This window comes from Emys orbicularis, chromosome 11 (genome assembly GCF_028017835.1).
Source record: "Emys orbicularis isolate rEmyOrb1 chromosome 11, rEmyOrb1.hap1, whole genome shotgun sequence".
NCBI lineage: Eukaryota > Metazoa > Chordata > Testudines > Emydidae > Emys > Emys orbicularis.
In genome coordinates this window covers 77,232,211-77,252,456 of record NC_088693.1, presented here as the reverse complement: position 1 = coordinate 77,252,456, position 20,246 = coordinate 77,232,211, and the positions used below count along the sequence as shown (strand labels likewise).

Sequence of the window (20,246 nt, the reverse complement as noted above, 5' to 3'; positions counted from 1 at the left end):
GGTGTGCGGAAGAGGAAGTGGGATTTCTGCAGACATCTGGCTTTCCCAGCCATTCATTTCAGAAGGGGGACGCTTTATGAAACATCAGGTTACTACTCCAAAAACACATGCCTGGAAGAGCTCCAGGGCCAGGTGTGTCAACGGGAGAGCTTGGTGATCCTGTGCATGGGACTAACTCCTGCTGGAAGTTAGACAGCTACGTGTAGCCCTAGTGCTGAATGCTGCACCGAACGGAGATATGCCTGGCACATGTCAATGTGCACCATGCAGGGGTAATTACTGTGAAGTACGTAGGGTTTTTGGCAAGCTGAGGCTCGGTAATTGCTGCTAGCATGTAGCTATCTGCCTCTGAGTGTCACCACTAGATTGCAGCGTTTACCAGGGTAGCATCCAGAGGCCCCACCCTGGATTGGTGCCTCATTGTGCTAGGTGCTGTACAAACCTGGAATGACCAACATACGAAGTGTGAGGGTGAGGAGGATAACTGACTGTATACCTGTGTGTCCTTAGTTACTCTGGATAGTTCACCTGGTACCACCCCGCCTGTGCCCCTCGGCCCACCACCAGCACACAGAGCCTGGGCTCTGTGATGAGGAGAAATGCCGCTGGTAGCCCATTGCTGTGGGTGGAGCCCTCCCGGCCCACACCAAGCCCAAGCTGAGGCCTGCGTGTGGCACTAGGGGCCAGGCCAAGGCTCCCTGAAGGCCGGGGACAGACCCCTAGTGATTCAATGGGCTGGACCAGTCCCCTGTGGCCACTACAGGGTTCTCAGTGGGGGCTCCTGGCCACCTGTGCACAGTTCCAGTGGCCCCTCTGCTGGCCCAGCCCCAGTATTCCCTGAGGGACGACCCCAGGGGCAGGGCACGCCATGGTTCCCTGCACGGCCACTGTGCCAGCTCCCCTTGCCCGGGGCGGCAGCGGGCCTTGCTAGGGCCCTCCCCAGGCTGGATGCCACCCTGAGGGCACAGGTCTGTCAGTGCCAGGGCAATGCTAGGGTTGGAAGACAGTTATTTCTCAGCATCCTCCCTGGACTGCGTGTGCTGAGAGAGGGCAGCGCACACAGCGACACTAGCCCCTGTGTCTGTGTGTACACACATCGCTAAACCCAACCAAATGGATCAGGGTCCTGCACACCCTTCCCCAGGCGAGTCACCCCTGGGACCAATGGGGCTGCTGGTAGGACACAGGTCACCAGGTTAGTGCCCCCTGGGATCAACAGAGCTGCTCGCAGGTCACAGTTCAGCCATGCCCATCTGTGCAGGGTTCCTCTGTCACTCATTGACAGGCCAGGAACTAACTGCTTAGCTCAGTGGTTAATTTGATAGCCTCATAAATACACCCCCCACACACACACACACACCCCGTACCTCTGGACCAGGTGACCCATTCTCGCCTTTGTCGCCCTGGGAACAGACAGGAGTTAGTTAGCTTCAGTTTTGTGCTGGATTGAAATTTGCTGCACATGTGCCCAGAGACAACAGTGATGGGCACATTTCAAAATAATACACCAATATACTTGTGGCCTGGTTTGAGGAGGGGGTTGAGCCCCTGCAACTCCCCTGGACTTCTGTGGGGACTACAGGTCCCCAGCACCTCTGACAGCCCAGCCAGAAGAGCCCACTGGAGTCAGTGGGAGGCTTTCCACAGTCGAAGGGGCTCTGGCTCTGGCCCTGAAGCCCCACAACCGAGTGGATGACGGCTGTAAGCAGAGGGTAAGATTCCCCGGCAGAACTGTGGTGGGAACACATAGCACTGCACAGCTGGCTCAGGCTGGGATAATCCGCAGGCAGCTATTTACCACACAGACCAGCCAGTCGCCTATTCGACGCAGAGTCTGATTCAGCAGGGATGTGTAGAGCAGGTGGCTCTTGTACCAGACCTGCATTCCTCACACTGCCTTTAGCCATCAGGGAGAAGCAGATACGTAACATGCAAACCCTAGTTTATTACCTGAGGGAACCTGACCCTCCAACAGGACCATTATGTTCCTACTGATTCAGGGGAGCAATAATGCTTCATCCTGACAATGGAACCCTCCTGCCAGCCTCTCACCGCTCCTTCCACGCCTGCCCCTCTGCTGTGTGGGAAGGATTCAGCTGCAGAGTGATGCCAGGCCGCTCAGCTGACTGCCGCGCTATCGCCGGGACAGCAGCTTTCCCCTTTCTCCGGATCTGGCTCCAACAAGGCTTCCTCCCAGAAGCTCCCTCCTCTGCGTCTCTCAAATGGCTCAGCCCGGAGAGCTGGGACTTCCCCTGCACAGCCTGCTGCAGCCAGAGCAGCGAGTGTGCCGGGCAGGAATGTGCTGCCTGAGCCCAGTGGCCGATTAGCCACTGGGCCAATGGGACCCATGGCCAGGGGCCCCGGCCAATTGGGGGCCCCCAGAAAAATGGGTGCCCCTGTGCCCCAACCCGCTCCGCCTGCCCGGCGCTCCTGCGACCCAACCCCCTTTCCCCAGCAGGAGTGCAGGGAGGAAGCTGGGGGGACTGCAAGCAGAAGGGGTGGGGAGGGCCCCCCCACTTGCTCTGACCCAGGGCCCCACAAAAGCTTAATCCGCCTCTGCCTGAGCCATACGTACCTTAAGTCCTATGGGGCCAGGGTAGCTGAAGCCAGGTCTGCCTTGGTCTCCCTTTGGGGGGAAAGAGAGAACGGTTCAGTGAAGCCAGAATGTTAAAACCCAGCACGGGCTGAGCTAGCGACACCAGTGAGTCGGGGAGTTTCTCTCTCTAGAAGACATACCCGCAATCTCTGCATTTGGGTCACTGGCTTAGCTAGCCGCTGGGCCCTGCAGCGCTCTAGAAGGAGCATCCTGGTTTGTAAGGCAGAGGAATGGGGCTAAGAGAAGCCATGGACAGCAATGACTTCAGCACAGGACTCTGAAACCAACAGCACCAGCCTTCCAGAAACAGCAGGGCTGCCTGACGGGAGGAGAGTTTGGACAGGGAGCCGGCGTGGGCCTGGACGCTTCACCCAGGTGTCACCAGCGTGGCTTTGGCCAGGGGAAGGACTAAGCTGCCACGGCTGGAGGGGGCAGGTGAGAACCCAGAGTGGGTCTTAGAGGTGCAGACTGAGGTGGGGGCGTTCACTGCCCCCATGGAGTACACAGGTGAAGCCGTTGGTTCCCCCCTTTCTACTGCACTGGACGTACGTCTAGACTTTACCTTTTGTCCTGGGGGCCCTTGGTTGCCCCTTGGGCCCTTGTCGCCTGGGTTCCCACTAGATCCCTGCAAGACAGCGTGGGAGAGAGCAGGATAAGCAGAGGACACCGATCGCACACTGGGCCAGGGCATGGTGTTGTGGATGGCTTGGGGGATACGGGGGGTTAAAGTAACACAGAACAATTCCACATTTCAATTGCTGCTCGCGTCCCCGCAGGGCCCATGCACCTAACTCTTCTGGCATTAATGGGCTCCAGAGGGAAACCACTACTGCCACCAAGTGACGCTGGAATTAACCACAAACTAAACCAGGGTGCAAAGGGGCAGCTCTGGCCAAGCGACCAGGAAGTCAGGCCTGAGAGAGGCAGTGCAGCCTAGTGGACCGAACACAGCAGCAGGAGCCACTGAACGGGCCCTGGATTCTGATCCTGGCTCTGTCCCTGTGCCCATCTGTAAAACATGCTGGCCCCACTGCTGGGAGGTGGGAAGGGTGAGCGGACGTTCGTATCATTCTTTGTAAATATTGGGGGCTGTTATCAAAGTCACTCACTATTCCGCAATCACCGGGAAACTTACAGGCCTGCCTGGCTCTCCCTCGACACCCTGCGGGCCTCGGGGCCCCGGCAGTCCTCGATCGCCCTTGAGGAACAAAGCAAGGAGACAGGTCACCACACTGTGAGCAGACAGGCACACACCAGCTCTCAGCATCCAACGGGCAGTGCAGAGTGTACGCAGCACCGTCAGGGCAGGTGCCACTTGCAGCAGGGCATTGGATGGGGTGGGGTCAACCAGGGCACCTGGGCAGTCCTAGGCTCCCATCTGGGCACCTCTGAGTGGTGAACCTTTTGCTGTTAGCGTCCCCTCTCCCAGGGGAAGCCTCTCGCTGCTGCTCCGGGGGTGCAGATTGCCCGAGGGACGCTCTCCTGGCGCTGTACTATCTCACGGCAGAGCGTCTGCCTGAGCACACAGTGCGATGTGCCCTTCCCCGGCTGACACGGGACAAAGTGCTCAGCATTCGAACTCTGCTCCCCGGGCAGGGCTATGCTATCGGGGAAGGCCTAGCTCAGCGTTCCTGCCAGGGGCGGTGCCAGTGGGCCTCTTTCCCGCTTCCTCTGCTTTGGGCCACCCCCTGGCTGGCTCTCTGGGGGCTCCTTCCCAGCTGACACCCCCCCGGTCAGCCACAAGCAGCTGCCTCTCCATCCTGGGGCCAAGCACAAGAGGGGCAGCAGGTGGCCAGGGCTTCTCACGTTTGTGGCATTGTGGAAAGGGAGAGAAGGGCTAAAGAAACCTCTCTCCAGAACCCAGATTACAGGGACGTGGCTGTGGGGGGCGGGTATTGGGGAGAGGGAAATGTGGCTTCCCACACCAGGCTCCGATCTCCTTATGGCTGGGAGACCTGCCTGCATGACCGTGCACAGCATCTGGACAGATTCCTGCCCTCTGCGCAGCCCTCCCGTGTGATGGAGGGCAGCACGAGGGGACACGCAGCAGGCAGGCTCGGCTCTCACACAGCCACGGGCAGCAGCTCCACACGGGGTTGGAGAGCGGGGCCTGCCGGGGGCTCGGAGGAAGGGCACACGCGCTGTCGTCGGAAATGGGGGGCGGATATTCCGCACACTTTGTGGAGACAGCTCCTCTGAGGGCCGCCTTGCAGGGGGCGATCCTGCACGGGCTTGGGAGAGCTTCAGTGGCCAATGAGCCATTCCCTCTGCTGGCTGCCCCGAGCCTGTAATTCGTGCTTACCTTTGCTCCTTTGCTGCCGACTTCTCCAGGCAGGCCCCGGAGGCCTTCGGGGCCGGGGTCTCCCTGTTGGCAGAAAAAGGTCGTAAGATACGCTCACTGTCCGGCGCTGCCCTTGGGCCGTGTCTCAGCTGATGAGGGCCCCAGCCCTAGGCGCCACCTCAGGAGAGGCCCACGCCCAGTTCCTTTCTTTGGGGTGGGTGCTGCAAGGGCAAGGTGTCCTCAGCCCCCCTCACAGCCTGGAGTGTCCACCCCTGCCCTCTCTCCGCCCCCTCAGCCCCAGGTCAGGCCCCCCTGACTCCAGGTGGAGCAGGACCCCCCCAGCTGCTCCTGCGTCTGCTAGTGGGGTCGCTAGAATGCTGCGGGGCACTCCTCTACCAGAGACCCCCCCCTCCATGACTGCAGGAGCCAGGGCCTGTGTGGGGGTGGACGGACGGCTCTGTCTCTCAGGGTATGGATCCGAAGGCAGCCCACGTCCACGCCTCCCTCCTGAGCTGCCCCTTCCTCTGAGCTGAGGTTGGAGAGCCCGGCTCAGCCCGTGCACTCAGCCTGCTCGCCTCCCGACTGTCCGATTGGCAGAAGCAAGTGTGCCCCAGCCAAGCCCAGCCTGCCTTTGCTGTCCCCCGGGGCCGCAGGAGGGGAGACTGGGGCCCATAGGTAGCTTGGTAGCATTGTGGGGAGGCTCTCAGCCCGGCCGCTGTGCACGTCATCCCCTGCTGTGCTCTGGTGCCCTTGCACTCACCTTCTCTCCCTTGGTCCCAGTGGTCCCCGGGCTGCCTTCTGTCCCTGGATCCCCGCGACGACCCTGCGCACACAGACACCAATCAGAGAGACGGGACTCAAAGGTGGAAACCAGCTCAGTTAACCTGCTGTGGCTTTACTGCCCTGTGATGTCCCCCCTCCCCACCCGCGATTCACTTCTCCTTCCTCTCCCTCGGCAGCGCGTGGCCCCCGGGACGGGAGCAGAGAGCACCCAAGGCCTCGTTGTGCTGCGCTGCCCTGTGGTGTGAAGCGGCTGGGTTTGTTGTTAAGCAAGAGCCGAACATTTTCTTAGGAGAGTCATCACAGCGCAGCTCCCACAGGGATACAAATGGTTAATTCCGCTCTGCTAAAAACGGGGCTTTAGTTCTAGCTTGAATTTGCCTAGTGTCAGCTTCCAGCCATTGGAACTCATCTACTGACTCCAACAGATCGACTCCGATTTACCTCCCCGCCAGGGAGCTGGCCAATCGCCTCAAAGGAGCTGTGCCGATTTACGCCCCTGCCGGGGAGCTGGCCAATCGGCTCAAAGGAGCTGTGCCGATTTACCCCCCGCCGGGGAGCTGGCCAATCGGCTCAAAGGAGCTGTGCCGATTTACCCCCCGCCGGGGAGCTGGCCAATCGGCTCAAAGGAGCTGTGCCGATTTACCCCCCCGCCGGGGAGCTGGCCAATCAGCTCAAAGGAGCTGTGCCGATTTACCCCCCGCCGGGGATCTGGCCAATCGGCTCAAAGGAGCTTTGACGATTTACCCCCGCCGGGGAGCTGGCCAATCGGCTCAAAGGAGCTGTGCCGATTTACCCCCCCCTGCCGGGGAGCTGGCCAATTGGCTCAAAGGAGCTGTGCCGATTTACCCCCCGCCGGGGAGCTGGCCAATCGGCTCAAAGGAGCTTTGACGATTTACCCCCCCACCGGGGAGCTGGCCAATCGGCTCAAAGGAGCTGTGCCGATTTACCCCCCGCCGGGGAGCTGGCCAATTGGCTCAAAGGAGCTGTGCCGATTTACCCCCCGCCGGGGAGCTGGCCAATCGGCTCAAAGGAGCTGTGCCGATTTACCCCCCACCGGGGAGCTGGCCAATCGGCTCAAAGGAGCTGTGCCGATTTACCCCCCGCCGGGGATCTGGCCAATCGGCTCAAAGGAGCTGTGCCGATTTACCCCCCTGCTGGGGAGCTGGCCAATCGGCTCAAAGGAGCTTTGACGATTTACCCCCGCCGGGGAGCTGGCCAATCGGCTCAAAGGACTTGTGCTGATTTATGCCCCCGCCGGGGAGCTGGCCCACAGTCTGTAGCTAGTTCCCTGGATTCTGCCATGCCTGAGAACAGCACTGAGGATTCTGCAGCAGCTTCGTGTAAGTGAAGCGCGGAGGGTTTGAATGGAGGAAATCTGACAAGGGATGTTACGCTCAGTCCAGCCGTTCTAAGGGCCGGGACTTTCTTTTGATCTGAAAATCAATTGATTCTCCACTGCCCTTGCATTGTCAGTTTCTGCTCTTAGTATCCTATCGCCTGCAAGCACAGCTCTGGGGGAGCTGGCAAGGGGGCAGCTGAGGAGAGAGGTGATTTGGGCCTGGGGGTAGCACATTAGCTGGGTGTTTCTGTTAAAGTGAACAGAGTGAATTATGGACTTTGTGGACTTTAACTGGTGATCTTTGGGTTTGCAGAATCAATGCAGGTGAATGGGGCCAGTCCCACATCCCTCTGACCTAGTGTTTCAGGCTGGCTGCAGACTCAGGCAGACCTCTCTCTTCAGGTTTTCAAGGTTTCCTTTGCAATCAAGAGCCGAAAGATAGTGTCTTACATCCCAGTTCTGACTGCGACAGACAAGGAGCTCGAATCCCTGCGGTTCCCTGCTGGGGGTCCCCTGGGGGTGCTGCGGGCAGGGCGGGCAGGGGATGCCAGCCTTGCCAGCTCACTGCAGGAATGCGGTTTAGTTGCCTTTCCTGCGGGGACAATCAGTGTGCCTGCCGGGCGCCGGGATCACCCACTGCGAGGTGTATGCAGCGCGCAGGGATAGGGGAACCCCTCGGGATCTCACCCGCTCTCCCTTGGGTCCAGCAGGTCCTGGGCCTCCTTTGCCTCCCTTGGTACCAGGGCTCCCAGGGGCTCCGTTGTTTCCTTTAGGTCCCTTTGCAAAGAAAGGAAATAATCAGAGTGTGTTTGATGAGAGCAGGCAGACCAGACAGCAGGGGTCACACCACCCACACATCCCCCAGCCACACCCCTCCCCACCCAGCCACCCACACCAAACACTCCAGCCTCAGCACAGTGCGGTGCAGGGGGATTGGGCTCCTAGAGGCTTGGCTCCCCCTCCTGCCAGACACCCCTGTCCCTGCCCCTGATCAGGGACCCCAGGGACTGTGACTGGCCACTGGGGAGGAGCTCCTGGCCCTTTGCCCCCCCAGCCCAGGCACCCCCGCAGCAGCTGCGCCCTGTGCAATCCGAGTTGTTTTCTGGAGGAACACTGAGGCACTGACCCCTGAGTGAGGGGGCAGGACCTCTGCTACTGCTGTGAGCTGTTAGTCCCTACGGTTTGCTTTTGTGATGCAAAAGCTCCTGCCACAGCTGCCAGTGCCAACCAATGGTGAGCAGTGGGGTTACTGCTGGGAAGGCTGCATCGGGGCCCAGCACACACAACGAAGGGCTGGGAATGAGGAGGACAGATGCAAAGCAAGGGATTTTCTGGAGAGGCAGAGCCTGCATGGTCCCCTGTGCCAGGAAGCAGAGGTTCTAGCCCCCCCGCGCATGCCTGGCCGCAGGGGCGCAGCCCCTGCCCCTGCCCCCCCACCCCGGCCATGCCCCTGGCCGCAGGCACTCTTTGGAATCCCCACCACTCCCAGCTGTAACTTTCACTTCTTTTGTCTAGTGGTTGTGCAGCACAGAACGGATTTCCCTTTCCACTACAGCAGCACTGCTACCATATCTCCCAGTGACTCTATTAGCCACTGCCACTGCGTCTGCTCCAAGCCACCCGGTGAACTGCAGGAGGAGTCTCCTTCAGTGTCACCTGGGGCACTGGCAGGCGTGCGCACGTCCCCTGCTTGTTACAGCAATGGTAGGGCTCACACCTGCCATCAGGCAGATATCAGCTCCCAGAGTGGCTGGGCCATGGCCCGTGTGTTTGAGCTGCCGATATGGCAGCCTTGCTGTATGCTGCAGTTGCCCCAGGACTACTGGGCCTGTGAGTATTTTTATCTGTGGCCCCAGGGTATCACAGATGGGTTCCAGAGGGAGGGGCCTGCTCCCAGCATGGCGGGGAACTTACCCTGTTTCCTTTTTCTCCTGGGGATCCCTGGGGTCCGTTGCGGCCAGGGCGGCCAGGATCTCCCTGAAACAGCAAGAGAACAATGGTCACGAGCGACCAACTCGGTGTGCTCACACAAGAGCCTCAGCCAGGGCATCTGTTCTGACCCGTTAATCGCTTTAAACAATGATCAGCACAGGGATCAACATTTGGGGAAAGAGATTATATGCTCTGCATATGGAGAATATGTTGCAAGTACAATTACTGACGCATTACAATCCTTAAGACTGGGAAAAGTTCCTGACCTAATTAAAGATGAGCAATTGTTAAATTGGTACTGTCCCAAGTGGTTTCAAAAGCTGGAAAAGGAATGGTCCACTTGTTTGGAGTTGTGCCAGCTTTTGTCAGTGGGTGCTATGAGAGAGATGGGATCTGTGACACCTCACCCCAACCGAGACAGTGGTTCTCTTTCGAAAGATTGTATGATGACACGATCCTTGTATGTCTCATTCACAGTCTCGTTACCAGTGTTTGACCCAGACAAGGATGTGTACAGGCAATTGGTTGCTGTCCATTCTATAGGTCACCTCGAAGACGACATCTATAGGGAACGCATTAATGCATCTCCCCTCGTGGTCTCTCACACTCCAACTCAGACGTGGAAAGTGCCACAGATGGCCTGTTGTTCTGAGAAAGGGCCTCAGTATATCTGTAGGTGTAACGTGTTTGAAACAGACACTGTTTTGTGTGGACTACAGGGAGAGAAAATACAGAATTCATCATTGTCATGTCTGGTGAGGCTGACCAAGTGGAAGACTCCGATGGAGAGGGTGACCTATGCTGGAAGTAACCAATTTTGCGTGGTTACCAACCAAAAGAGGTACCAATATGGTCCCTTGGAGTGTCCTGTCACAGAGCCAAATTTTTGTTTTACTCCAAAATAACCCACTTTAATAGGAAATCAAGCTATTTCCCCTATTCCCACTTTTGAGAACATCACCATTATTCAGTCCGACCCAGCCTATCAGGATTTAACTATCCAAAGCACACCCACCTTTCTTGTCTACATTCCCCCATTAGGGTTACAGCTAAAATCATTAATGGCTCGTAAGGAGACTCACCTCATCCAAATTACTAACGATATGGACAAAGCCCAACAAGTTATTACCCGATTAATGAATGAAAGTAATGAGCCTGCAACAACTCCCAGGGAAAATTTTGGATTAAAAGAATGGGTGGTTTATCCAAGGAATTGCAATTGGAATTAATTTCCTTATTTTAGGTTGCCTGCAGTATAAATCCAACAAACCAAAGCCAAAACCTAGACAGACACCTAGACAGGCACCACGTGGTGAGGAACATGAATATGTATACATGGTGCCCGTTCTAGATACATACCAAAATCTGCCCAGGTATGAAACTGGTGTTGAAACTGTCCCCACAGATACTAAATCCTATCTATGTGATGGGGTTCATTGGTGCAAACCACCCCGTCAAAGGGGGCGTGTAGCCCTAAGGATTAATCTGCTTGCTTGCATAGATCTATCTTTTCTTATAAGTTTATGTATGTGATGTATTGTAATAGGTTTATAGATTTATATTAAAAATAAGTTTGGCTGTAATGCAAGAGACCTACAGGCCAAAAACCTGTATGTTAAGCTAAGGCAAAGTTAGCATATCTATATCGGGACCTTTTACCCAGAAAAGTAAAGTTGGCCTACATTTATTACCCAAATAGACAAAGCACCCCCGCCTATGTCTAAGACCTTTCCCTAGACCAATAGACAATGAAGGATGGCAGAGGGGATTTTTCAAAGTTGTACCCACAGACGTAACCAGTACACCACAAGTGCGCACGTACCTATCATCCGCACGCACATCCATACTAGCCTATGGGGTAAGTGCCCCCTAACATTTCTGTGGGGGAGGAATGAAATTTGGGCATAAGAGGAAGGATTTCCGGCATTTATGCTTATAAAAAGGCGATCCACCTCGCTATTGGGGTCGATCTATCTATCTATCTACTCTTCATTGTCTCCATCTTCAACTACGTATCGATGCTCCCCATCTACGACGGCTATTAACTATTAATAGGCCGTACTTAGTTTCTTTTCAAACTTTAAGTTTTAAGGGGACTAGGCTAAGTTTGGTTTCCCTAAAGCTTTATTTTCCATTTAGTTTTTATTTAGTTAAGTTAGAGAGTAAACAGCTTTGACAGCTCTTCGCATTTGTTTCCTCTGCACACCCCTGCAAGAGGTGTGAAATCGGAACCGCCAGAGGCAAGGTCCTGTGTCTTCCAACACCAGGTTATCAAAACAGGGGGTGAGTATTAACCAAAGGTTGCCACACATAATATTGTATTACCATATGTATGTCTTAAATAACTGTGATACAATTATAATTTTGTAATTCTAACTGTTTTACCATTTACTTACTATTTCATTAATTTTAATAAAAAGTCTTTATGACCATATCTGCCTCAGTATGAGCTTCCTGTCATACCCTGAGGGTCACTTTATAAACTCTGTGGAGCCTGATTCGGGACAAGAACTTTATCTTCTGATCAAACAGATTGGCGAGCCACAAACCCACACTATTAATATTTGTAATTAATCATTATTAATTAAAAATAATTACATGAAATTAAATTAAGTTGATAAATTAAATCAACATCATTAACACACCCCAAATCAGGCTACAGACCTGAGCTAGACCAGCTCAGAACAGGGTGTGTGTGTGGGGGGGTGGGGGGTTCTTATAGCCTCACAGGGACACAGGCAGGACTCCAAACAAGCCACCTCCTCCTGTCCTCTCCAGCTCAGCTGGAGTCCCTCCCATGCGCCATCTAGTGGCTGTGTCACACAACTGCTGCAGCAGCGCAGCACTCTCCAACAGCCTTCGGAAACTCGGCATCGATCGCCACAGTTGTACTGCTGTGAACTCTGCGCTCACACACACGCAACCTCTTATTCTGACAGTTACCCAGAAGGCACAAACAAGGGCTGGGGGATCACAGGTGCCTTTCAGAAGTCACCCCAGCGCACACAAGGTAAAGGAAGCAGAAACTGAGCAACACATTCTCAGGGGAAGTCTCCCACTTTCTCTGCATTTCCATTCCCCACTGGGCTGTGTCCACCGCGGGCGGAACTGGGCACTGCTCCGCTGATGGATACAGCTGTGGCCTGGGGATTTTAGCTCTCCCGCTTGGTGCTCTGTCCAGACTCTGCCGCTCTGCTCTCTGGTTTGGAATTCACATACCTTTACGCCTTCATCTCCTTTTTCTCCTTGATCTCCTGCATCTCCTGGGTAACCATCAGGGCCCTAGGGAGGGAAAGGACAAAGAACCGTCTGCCTGCAGTAATAACAGTGCGTCGCTCTCCACCAGATAAAACACCTCCCCTAGAAAATCACTTTGCAGTGAGAGCAGCTTCAGATACAAGAATGGCCTCAACTTGCTGCTAGTGGGAACAAAACAGAGGCCAGCTCTCATTACCTTGCTGCTCCCCTTGTGCATCAGCAGGAGACCGTGGTGTGCGTTCCACACTGCGCTCTCGTGCACGGCCCAGCACTGGACAGCGTGACAACTGGGCAGGGAGACTCACTGCTTGTGATGCAGGCTAAGCCTGCCCTGCGATGGTGAACCGCACCTTGGCTGATTAAGCACAAGAAAACATTCCTACCTTGTCCCCAGGGTCTCCCTTACAGCCAGGGGATCCAATCCGTCCCAGACTGCCCTGCAGAGGTTACAACAGAAAGAGGGGAGAGAAAACCGGAGAGTCAGGGGGAAAGAATTAGGAGTTTCTGGTCTATCACAGTAAATAATTGAACCCCAAAGCTAATCACAAGGGTCTGGCACAAGGATCCCAGATAGAGAGGGACTGCAAATATCGACCTTAAACAAAAAAAGAGAGCACAGCCCTGGGCGTGTTGGTGAAACGCCTGGCAGGCAGCAGTGATGCCCTGCAGGTGGTGCGGGGAGGCAGCTTCAGCACCCTGGAGGGGGCACGGGAGAGATGCCCTGCCTATATATCAAGTCCCTTTTTCATGCTGGGCTCTGTGGGTGCTGAGGTCCCCGCAGTGCCCAGAGGAGGTGTACAAGGGAGGGCTGAAGGCTGGTCTGTGGAAGGTGTTTTGGCAGGTACGGGAGAGGGACAGATCCTGCCCGCCCCCAGGAAAGAATTCTCTGATATTTTCTTGTATTTCACTTTCATCGATGGCAACAGCTTCTCTCCAGCCTCAGGCATCGGGAAACCCCATCAGTAAACGACCAGAACACCGGAGCTGGACTGGGCATGGCTTGTCCCTTGTGTGGCGTTACCTTCTGTCCATCGGTGCCGTTCCTTCCTGCGAAACCAGCTGCCCCCTGGGACCAAAGGAAAAGAAGTAATTAGCTTGCTAGAGACTCTCTGAGGCTCTAAGCTGGGATAGGTGCTGCATGAAAGGTGCCTTCTTACCTTCCGGCCGTCGCCTCCAAACTCGCCCTGCGGAGAAAGGGGACAATGCGTAGTCAGCTCTGGGTACACTGCACCGCTCACCCCTCCTAATGACGACCACTGTGTCCTAGCTGCCCTCTCCCCGCCCCTTTCTGCTCATGAAGTGTTTGCAAGCAGATCACCAAGTTCTCAGATTTGTTCGTTACGGGCAACGATTCAGTTACATCCTCGCAGCACCCCCTCCTCACTCCCGCAGGCACAGACATGGGGCAGTTTGTTGTCAATGCGCCACACCCTGAGCCAGATCCTCAGCTGGCGAAAACTGGCATATCTGCATTGACTTCCTGGGAACTACCCTGGCCTACACCAGCCCTGGTCTGGCCACGTGTTGCTTAGTTGCATAAATCACATGCTACTGTTTCTGCTCCCACCTAGGATGATTTATGTAATTTACCAACATACTTCGATTTCAAATACTACCTTTGAATCTACAATTCTGAGTTCACTGGCGATGAGTATTCAGTCGTGGGAGTCTGCTACCTTTACTACATGGAAAGTGCATTTCAAAGTTAAAGCACAGACGTGTGGGGGAGAGGCCACAAACATGGAGAGATGCCCACAGTCAAGTTCCACTATGAACAAAATCCTTGTAGAATATTCCTCCTCATTTTCCCAGCTACTACTACTATTGTTCCCAGCCCCGTCTCTAAACATGCACCCGTGGAAATGCCCCACTGGCCCATTGCACAGTGCTCAGAGACCAGCATCAGAGGCTCTTTCTTACCTTGTCTCCTTTCAGACCAGGAATACCCTAGGGCAAGAAAAAACACAAAAACCTTTCTGTTAGTGTCTGTGGGTGGGTGGAGGTGGGGGAAGCGAAGGGCTCTGGGCAGGCAGGCAGATGGACTCAGAGATGCAACTATTGCAGAAAGTAGGAGACGGCCAGCTAGAGTGAGAGATAGACAGGCCGAGATCCCCAGCACTCCACACTGCTTGGTGCAAACACAGAACAGCAGTGTCTGGATCCTGACAGAGCTTTCAGCCTGTGGGTGCCATCAGACCCGGCCCCTTTGGACACGTGTTCATTCCCACCCAACGAACATGCAATGCCCTCCAGGAACATGGAGACTCTGCCTGTTTGATAATGATCTGCGCTGACAGACAGTATCAATCTCCAGGCTGGTCCCTGCCATGCCCCTCCTCGGGGCTAACCTGCGGCACCACTCAAGCATCCCCTGGCGCAGTGGTGGGCGGGACGGACCTGACTGCTGAGTGGAATGGGGGCCAGGAGCATGTAACACTCCTGATGTGCTCCAGGCTGCCCTGGCTCCTCGTCCGCTTCCAGGTTCCATGCAGGGTGATTGTTCCCCCAAGCCCTTCCAAGGGCTTAGGGACCACCCACCTGCTCGAGCGCCCTCATGCGGCACGGAGCTGATGAGCAGTGGCTAGAGACCAGGCCTACCTGCAAAGGGCCCTGGCGGAGGAACGCTCTCTGGCTGGGCGCCTGCCTGTTTGCTGACCTGCAGGGGGCAGGGCAAGGGGCACCTGTCTGGCCAAGCAGCTACTTGCAGCTGCAGCCTCCCTGCATGTCTGAGGTGGGCTGCGGTAGCGCAAGGGCAGGGGCCATCTGTCCTGCCCACGCAGACAGCCGACAGGAAGCCTTGTTATAACAATGTCTTGCACCCAGCTGTCACAATGCTGCAGGCCAAAATTCGGCTGAATAGATTCCCTTCAGCAAAAATCTCCTCTCTCGTGGACGGCTCCAAAGTCCCGGGGAGACAAGTGACTGACTCTGGCAGGCTGTGGGGCAGGCCGTGTGCCCTCCCCCAGCCCCATGGCCTCGCAGCGGTGCTGGAAGCCGCGCACTAGACTGCCAGCTGCGCAGCACACACGCCACGCGCACCGCTGCTGAATCCGAACCAGAATGCAGGCAGACAGCTCGGCCACCGGCGCAGGATTCGTTACCTTGGGACCAGGGTATCCGATGGGACCTTCGATACCTGGGTCACCCTTAAAAAAAGAAGATATGGGAGTTAGTCCAAAGTCAGTCAGTTTCCAGCTGACCCAGCACGGTGCTGCTCGCCAGCAGGCGGAAGGGGGATTTGACACCACTCACCCGTCGCCCTTTGAGCCCAGGACCTCCTGGTTCACCCATGTTCCCCTTTGCACCCTGCAAATAAAGCACACAAAGAGCAGCGTGACTTTTCATTCGTGGTCAGCAGAGGGCACCACATGCTGGCCCCTCTCCCGCAGCCCAGAGTGGAGTGGGCTGTGCTCAGCGCCGAGGACGGACACACAATATGGACTCAGAGCTCTGCTTTGTGGGCAGGGGACTATGCATCCCAGCTCAGCGTGTGACAGCTGCCCCTCACTGAGTGTACTAGCCTAGGGCACTGGCTGGGGCTGCCCTGCCGTGCCCTGGGGAGAACAGTGTGCAGGGGGAGGGGTACTGCCCAGGCACCCCGGGAGTGGGGGAGGGGAAGACGAAAGGGGCATCTGGGGAGAGAGGAGAATCAGGATCACCACGGGAGCCTGGCCTGGGGCAGCCTGTGGGGGTGGTTAGGAGTGAGCCTAGAGCCCGGGTGACAGGGGTGGTTACTGGGAGTGGGGAGGGGTCCCCAGTTCCTTTGGTCTCCAGCACAGCAAGAGTGGGGTGGTGCTGGGTTTGTGACGCCGCAGGGGACGGGTTTTCCTGCACCTCTCTCTGTTCCAGGCTGTGAATCAGCATGAGCCAAGGAGAGCCCAGCTGCAGCTGTGGGGTTTGCAGCCTGCAGGTCAGCAAAGGCAATGACAGCTTGGGCTTGGCTGGTCGGTGTCATCGCCCAGTTCCCAAGCCCAGCAGTCTAAGGACTCACCCAGCACGGCCCCTCCTGCCCACCAGGCGTGTGTCACTCACCTTCTGCCCCCGGTAGCCCTTGGGCCCAGGCGGGCCTGTGATCTCCAGACAGCTCATCTTGTAGCACTGAAATAAACCAGATTAAACATGAGGCACGCGGCACGACGCGTGGGGAAAGCCAGGTGGAGAGCCAGGCCAGGATGACAGAGGTAATGGAAACAACTGGCAGCCTTTAGGGGCCTTCAGAAGCCTCATTCTCAGTCCCCAGGAGCTGATCTCGCTGTGCCCACTGGCTCCCTAGCGAGAAGGCTGAGACTGCTGCTGCTCTGTGTATGGGCCCTGCCCTCTGCAGCCAGCCTGGAGTTTCAGGCCTGAATCATAGAATATCAGGGTTGGAAGGGACCTCAGGAGGTCATCTAATCCAACCCCCTGCTCAAAGCAGGACCAATCCCGAACTAAATCATCCCAGCCAGGGCTTTGTCAAGCCTTAACTTAAAAACCTCTCAGGATGGAGATTCCACCACCTCCCTAGGTAACCCATTCCAGGGCTTCACCACCCTCCTAGTGAAAAAGTTTTTCCTAATATCCAACCTAGACCTCCCCCATTGCAACTTGAGACCATTACTCCTTGTTCTGTCATCTGGTACCACTGAGAACAGTCTAGATCCATCCTCTTTGGAACCCCCTTTCAGGTAGTTGAAAGCAGCTATCAAATCCCATCTCATTCTTCTCTTCTGCAGACTAAACAATCCCAGTTCCCTCAGCCTCTCCTCGTAAGTCAAGCCCCCTAATCATTTTTGTTGCCCTCCGCTGGACTCTTTCCAATTTTTCCACATCCTTCTTGTAGGGTGGGGCCCAAAACTGGACACAGTACTCCAGAAGAGGCCTCACCAATGTTGAATAGAGGGGAATGATCACGTCCCTCGATCTGCTGGAAATGCCCCTACTTATACAGCCCAAAATGCCGTTAGCCTTCTTGGCAACAAGGGGCTGGGCCGGGCATACACTGAGTTTTGGCCTAGGCAGCACCCAGCCTGAGGGAACATTGAGGCTGGGATGCTGACACTGCCCAGTGTCAGTCTAGCTCCGCTCCCATAGGCCTTGGGGGAACACCCTCGTTTGCTCTGATGGAATCTCAGAGTGGGGCCACCAGGCAGCATGGTGGAAAATCCCACCCTAGACTTCAGAAGGGGAACCGGCCAGGAGCCCCCACATCCTGGCCTGGCTGGGGGCAGCCCTGGGGAGCAGGGACTGTTAACGCTTAGCCTTAACGGCGCTCTGGCCTGGTTGGGTTTAAAGAGCATCTCTGTGCAGTTCTTATGCCCTTTGGGTCCTAGTGCATCTGAAGCTCTCCTGCACGTCTGTGTGGGTAGATAAACGGACAATGGGAGTATAGGTGAGGCTAGACACCAACTGAAACATTCGCTTCCCTCTGAAGTACAGGATGCCGCCGAGACCCCTTTGCACATTTTTGCTCCTTTCTCCTCAGCAGGCCTGGGGACTAATCAACCAACGCTGTAATGGCCGATGCTGGTGTCTATGGTCTGGGTCTGCTGCTGCCCTCCGCTCTGGGCAGTCAGGCAGGATAGTTGAGGCTATGATCTCAGCCAGCTCTTCTCATGAAAAACTGCCACAAAGTGCCTGGGGATTTTGCCTGAGGAAGGTGGGCAGGAAAACGCCATGTTCTCCCCTAGAGGTCCAAGGTGACACTAAGTGAATTAATGGAGGGGCTGCACAGCCTGTGTTATTGGAACAAAGCTCTCCAAGTTGGGCCTCCATGTGCGCATGAGAGCTGGGCTGTCTCTACAGCATGAATGCAGCCACCGATTTGCTCCTGTAGGCCGAAGGGGTCTTTATAAGAGACATAAAAGCCAGCTAAGGTACTTAAATACTATCCACACCCACAGAGCTGAGCCCCTCGAGAGTTTGATATTAAACAAGTTGAACAAATAAAGAAGTGAGAAAGATCTTGGTTCGCGTTGGCCTGGGCATTGAATCCTTAAGTTCTTTCACTCCCCAAAGCAGTTCAATAAAACAAACCATTACAGTGGAATAAATGGCCTCATGGGAGCAGTGCCTGCCTCTTCCATCTGATGGTGATTTTGCAGCCTCCAGGGCAGTGATGCAGGCTGCTAGGTCCTGCTGCTGTTTTCTAACCCAGAATTTCATATCTGTGTGTATTTCCTTCCAGCCTGAAGGAGCCAGAAACACTTCACAAAACTTTATATAGGCAGAAATCACTATGCCTAGCACTGAAATGCAGCCACCTCTGGGGACACAGCAGCTGTTTATTTATGCTCAGCAAAACTAACCTGGGATTTAGGGCAGGAACTGAGGATCCTGCTGTTTCATTTTAACTAAAAGGCAACACGACCTTGTCCCTGACCCCACACTGAGTTCCACATGGGTGCAGGGGTCCAGCTGCCTGGAGCTCAGTGCAGGATCAGGGTTACTCATCTGTGGTACAATCCAATCTCATTGGCGTGAGCAAGCTGCGTGAAGGTGTTGTTCACTCACCTCGCCATAGGCTTCATGTTTCTGTGAGAGAAAGAGAGAGAGAGAGAAATCAGATCATTTCAATAAAAAAGCATGAGGAGACCTGTCATGCCTCCTCCTCCTGGATCTGGGCAGTCCTGGCACTCCCCACTAGGAGCAGGGAAAGTGGGAGACAGTAGTTGTATGGTTTAAAAGCAACATACAATAACCCAAGCAGTAGTGACTTTCAGTCCCAGGTGTGAGATACGGAGGTGAGACTACTCTGATTTCTGACACATAGGTTGGGTATCCTGTTGTCCAAGGACAAAGGCCCCGATTCTGCGTATTGTTCTGTATGAGCCCAGGCCTCTGGGTGGGAGCACAGGCCTGTTGGATGGAATAGCCTGCAGACTGGGGCCACAGACTGCAGAACTCCTGCAAAGGAGACATCCCCTTTCAAGAAAAGAGAAGGGCTAACTCGCTCTGTCTCCTTTACATGTACGGTAGCACTTATCACTGGTACACATGTTAAACCATAGAGAATGCAAGAGCGCAGTACATTCGCCTTCCCCAGCTGGGACCGTAGGGCCAGTCCTGCAGAGATGTGCACTTGGGCGTAATGTTACGCACTGTGCATAGCGCTGCTACTGTCAAAGGGACGGCACACGCTGCCGAAAGCTGAGCACGTACATGAGCTTTACGGAGGCAGGGCCAGGAACTGGATTGTATTGAAAACTCTGTGTTTTCAGTGAGTGACAGTGAAAGGCAAGGTCTTGGCCCCTTTTCCCAGTTATTGGTGGTTAGGAACAGAGAGTGTTTGTCACTGCAGCTTTGTCCTTTGAGATGTTCTAGCCCCCATCACCCTAGGGTCTGGGCACCTCACAATTGGTACTGGACGTCCCCCCCATGAGCAGGGCAGGGCTGTTGTCCTTATTGTACAGATGGGATCTGAGGCACAGAGAGGTGAAGTTACTTGCCCAGGGTCACACAGCAAATCTGTACCAGAGCCAGGACTTGACCCCCACAGCTCTCCCACGTCCTGGGCTAATTCCCTCACCACAGGGCCATCCTTCCCCTCCGTTGCAGTGTGTGATTTCAATGGAGCGACTCCCATGCAGAGCGTTCAGCATGTACATGAGCATTTGCAGGACAGGCCTTCGAGTGCTATTACGCCGATAAGGTTTTAAAGGATGGATTTATGTCAGACAATACTTGGATAGAACAGAACATCCATGAACTTAATTATGCCGTGCTGTGGCAGCCATGTTAGTTCCAGGATATTAGAGAGACAAGGTGAGTGAGGGAATATCTTTTATTGGACCAACTTCTGGTGGTGAGAGACAAGCTTCTGAGCGCGATATTACCTCACCCACCTTCTCTCTCTCATAGACTTTGTTTGCCAAGGTTTTTTTTAAAGTGGTCCTAAACTTTGGCTCCTAATTCATTATTTGGGCATTTGAGTGGGTTACCTGATTTTCATCAGTGTCAAGTACCCAGGAGTTTCCACTGAAAATAAGGGCTGTTGGTTTTGTTAGTTATGAGTTGAAGTGGACTGTAAGACTGTAGTTTTAAATACTAGACTGCATACACTGATCAGTCACATCTAGTGC

General features: G+C 55.0%; 1 protein-coding gene across 1 annotated transcript in view; it reads right to left on the bottom strand.

Annotated features, from left to right (window-relative positions):
* The window catches only part of COL6A2 (collagen type VI alpha 2 chain), a 58,182-nt gene that overhangs the window by 19,853 nt on the left and 18,083 nt on the right, over positions 1 to 20,246 (bottom strand). Inside the window, exons 7-23 of the mRNA XM_065413024.1 lie at positions 18,679 to 18,699; positions 16,222 to 16,287; positions 15,442 to 15,495; positions 15,291 to 15,335; positions 14,110 to 14,136; positions 13,347 to 13,373; positions 13,211 to 13,255; positions 12,573 to 12,626; positions 12,151 to 12,213; positions 8,914 to 8,976; positions 7,687 to 7,776; positions 5,638 to 5,700; positions 4,899 to 4,961; positions 3,732 to 3,794; positions 3,159 to 3,221; positions 2,576 to 2,626; positions 1,368 to 1,403 (exon numbers count right to left, since the gene is read on the bottom strand). Coding sequence (XP_065269096.1) covers positions 1,368 to 1,403; positions 2,576 to 2,626; positions 3,159 to 3,221; positions 3,732 to 3,794; positions 4,899 to 4,961; positions 5,638 to 5,700; positions 7,687 to 7,776; positions 8,914 to 8,976; positions 12,151 to 12,213; positions 12,573 to 12,626; positions 13,211 to 13,255; positions 13,347 to 13,373; positions 14,110 to 14,136; positions 15,291 to 15,335; positions 15,442 to 15,495; positions 16,222 to 16,287; positions 18,679 to 18,699 — 894 coding nt within the window. The remainder of the gene's footprint in view (positions 1 to 1,367; positions 1,404 to 2,575; positions 2,627 to 3,158; positions 3,222 to 3,731; positions 3,795 to 4,898; positions 4,962 to 5,637; positions 5,701 to 7,686; positions 7,777 to 8,913; positions 8,977 to 12,150; positions 12,214 to 12,572; positions 12,627 to 13,210; positions 13,256 to 13,346; positions 13,374 to 14,109; positions 14,137 to 15,290; positions 15,336 to 15,441; positions 15,496 to 16,221; positions 16,288 to 18,678; positions 18,700 to 20,246) is intronic.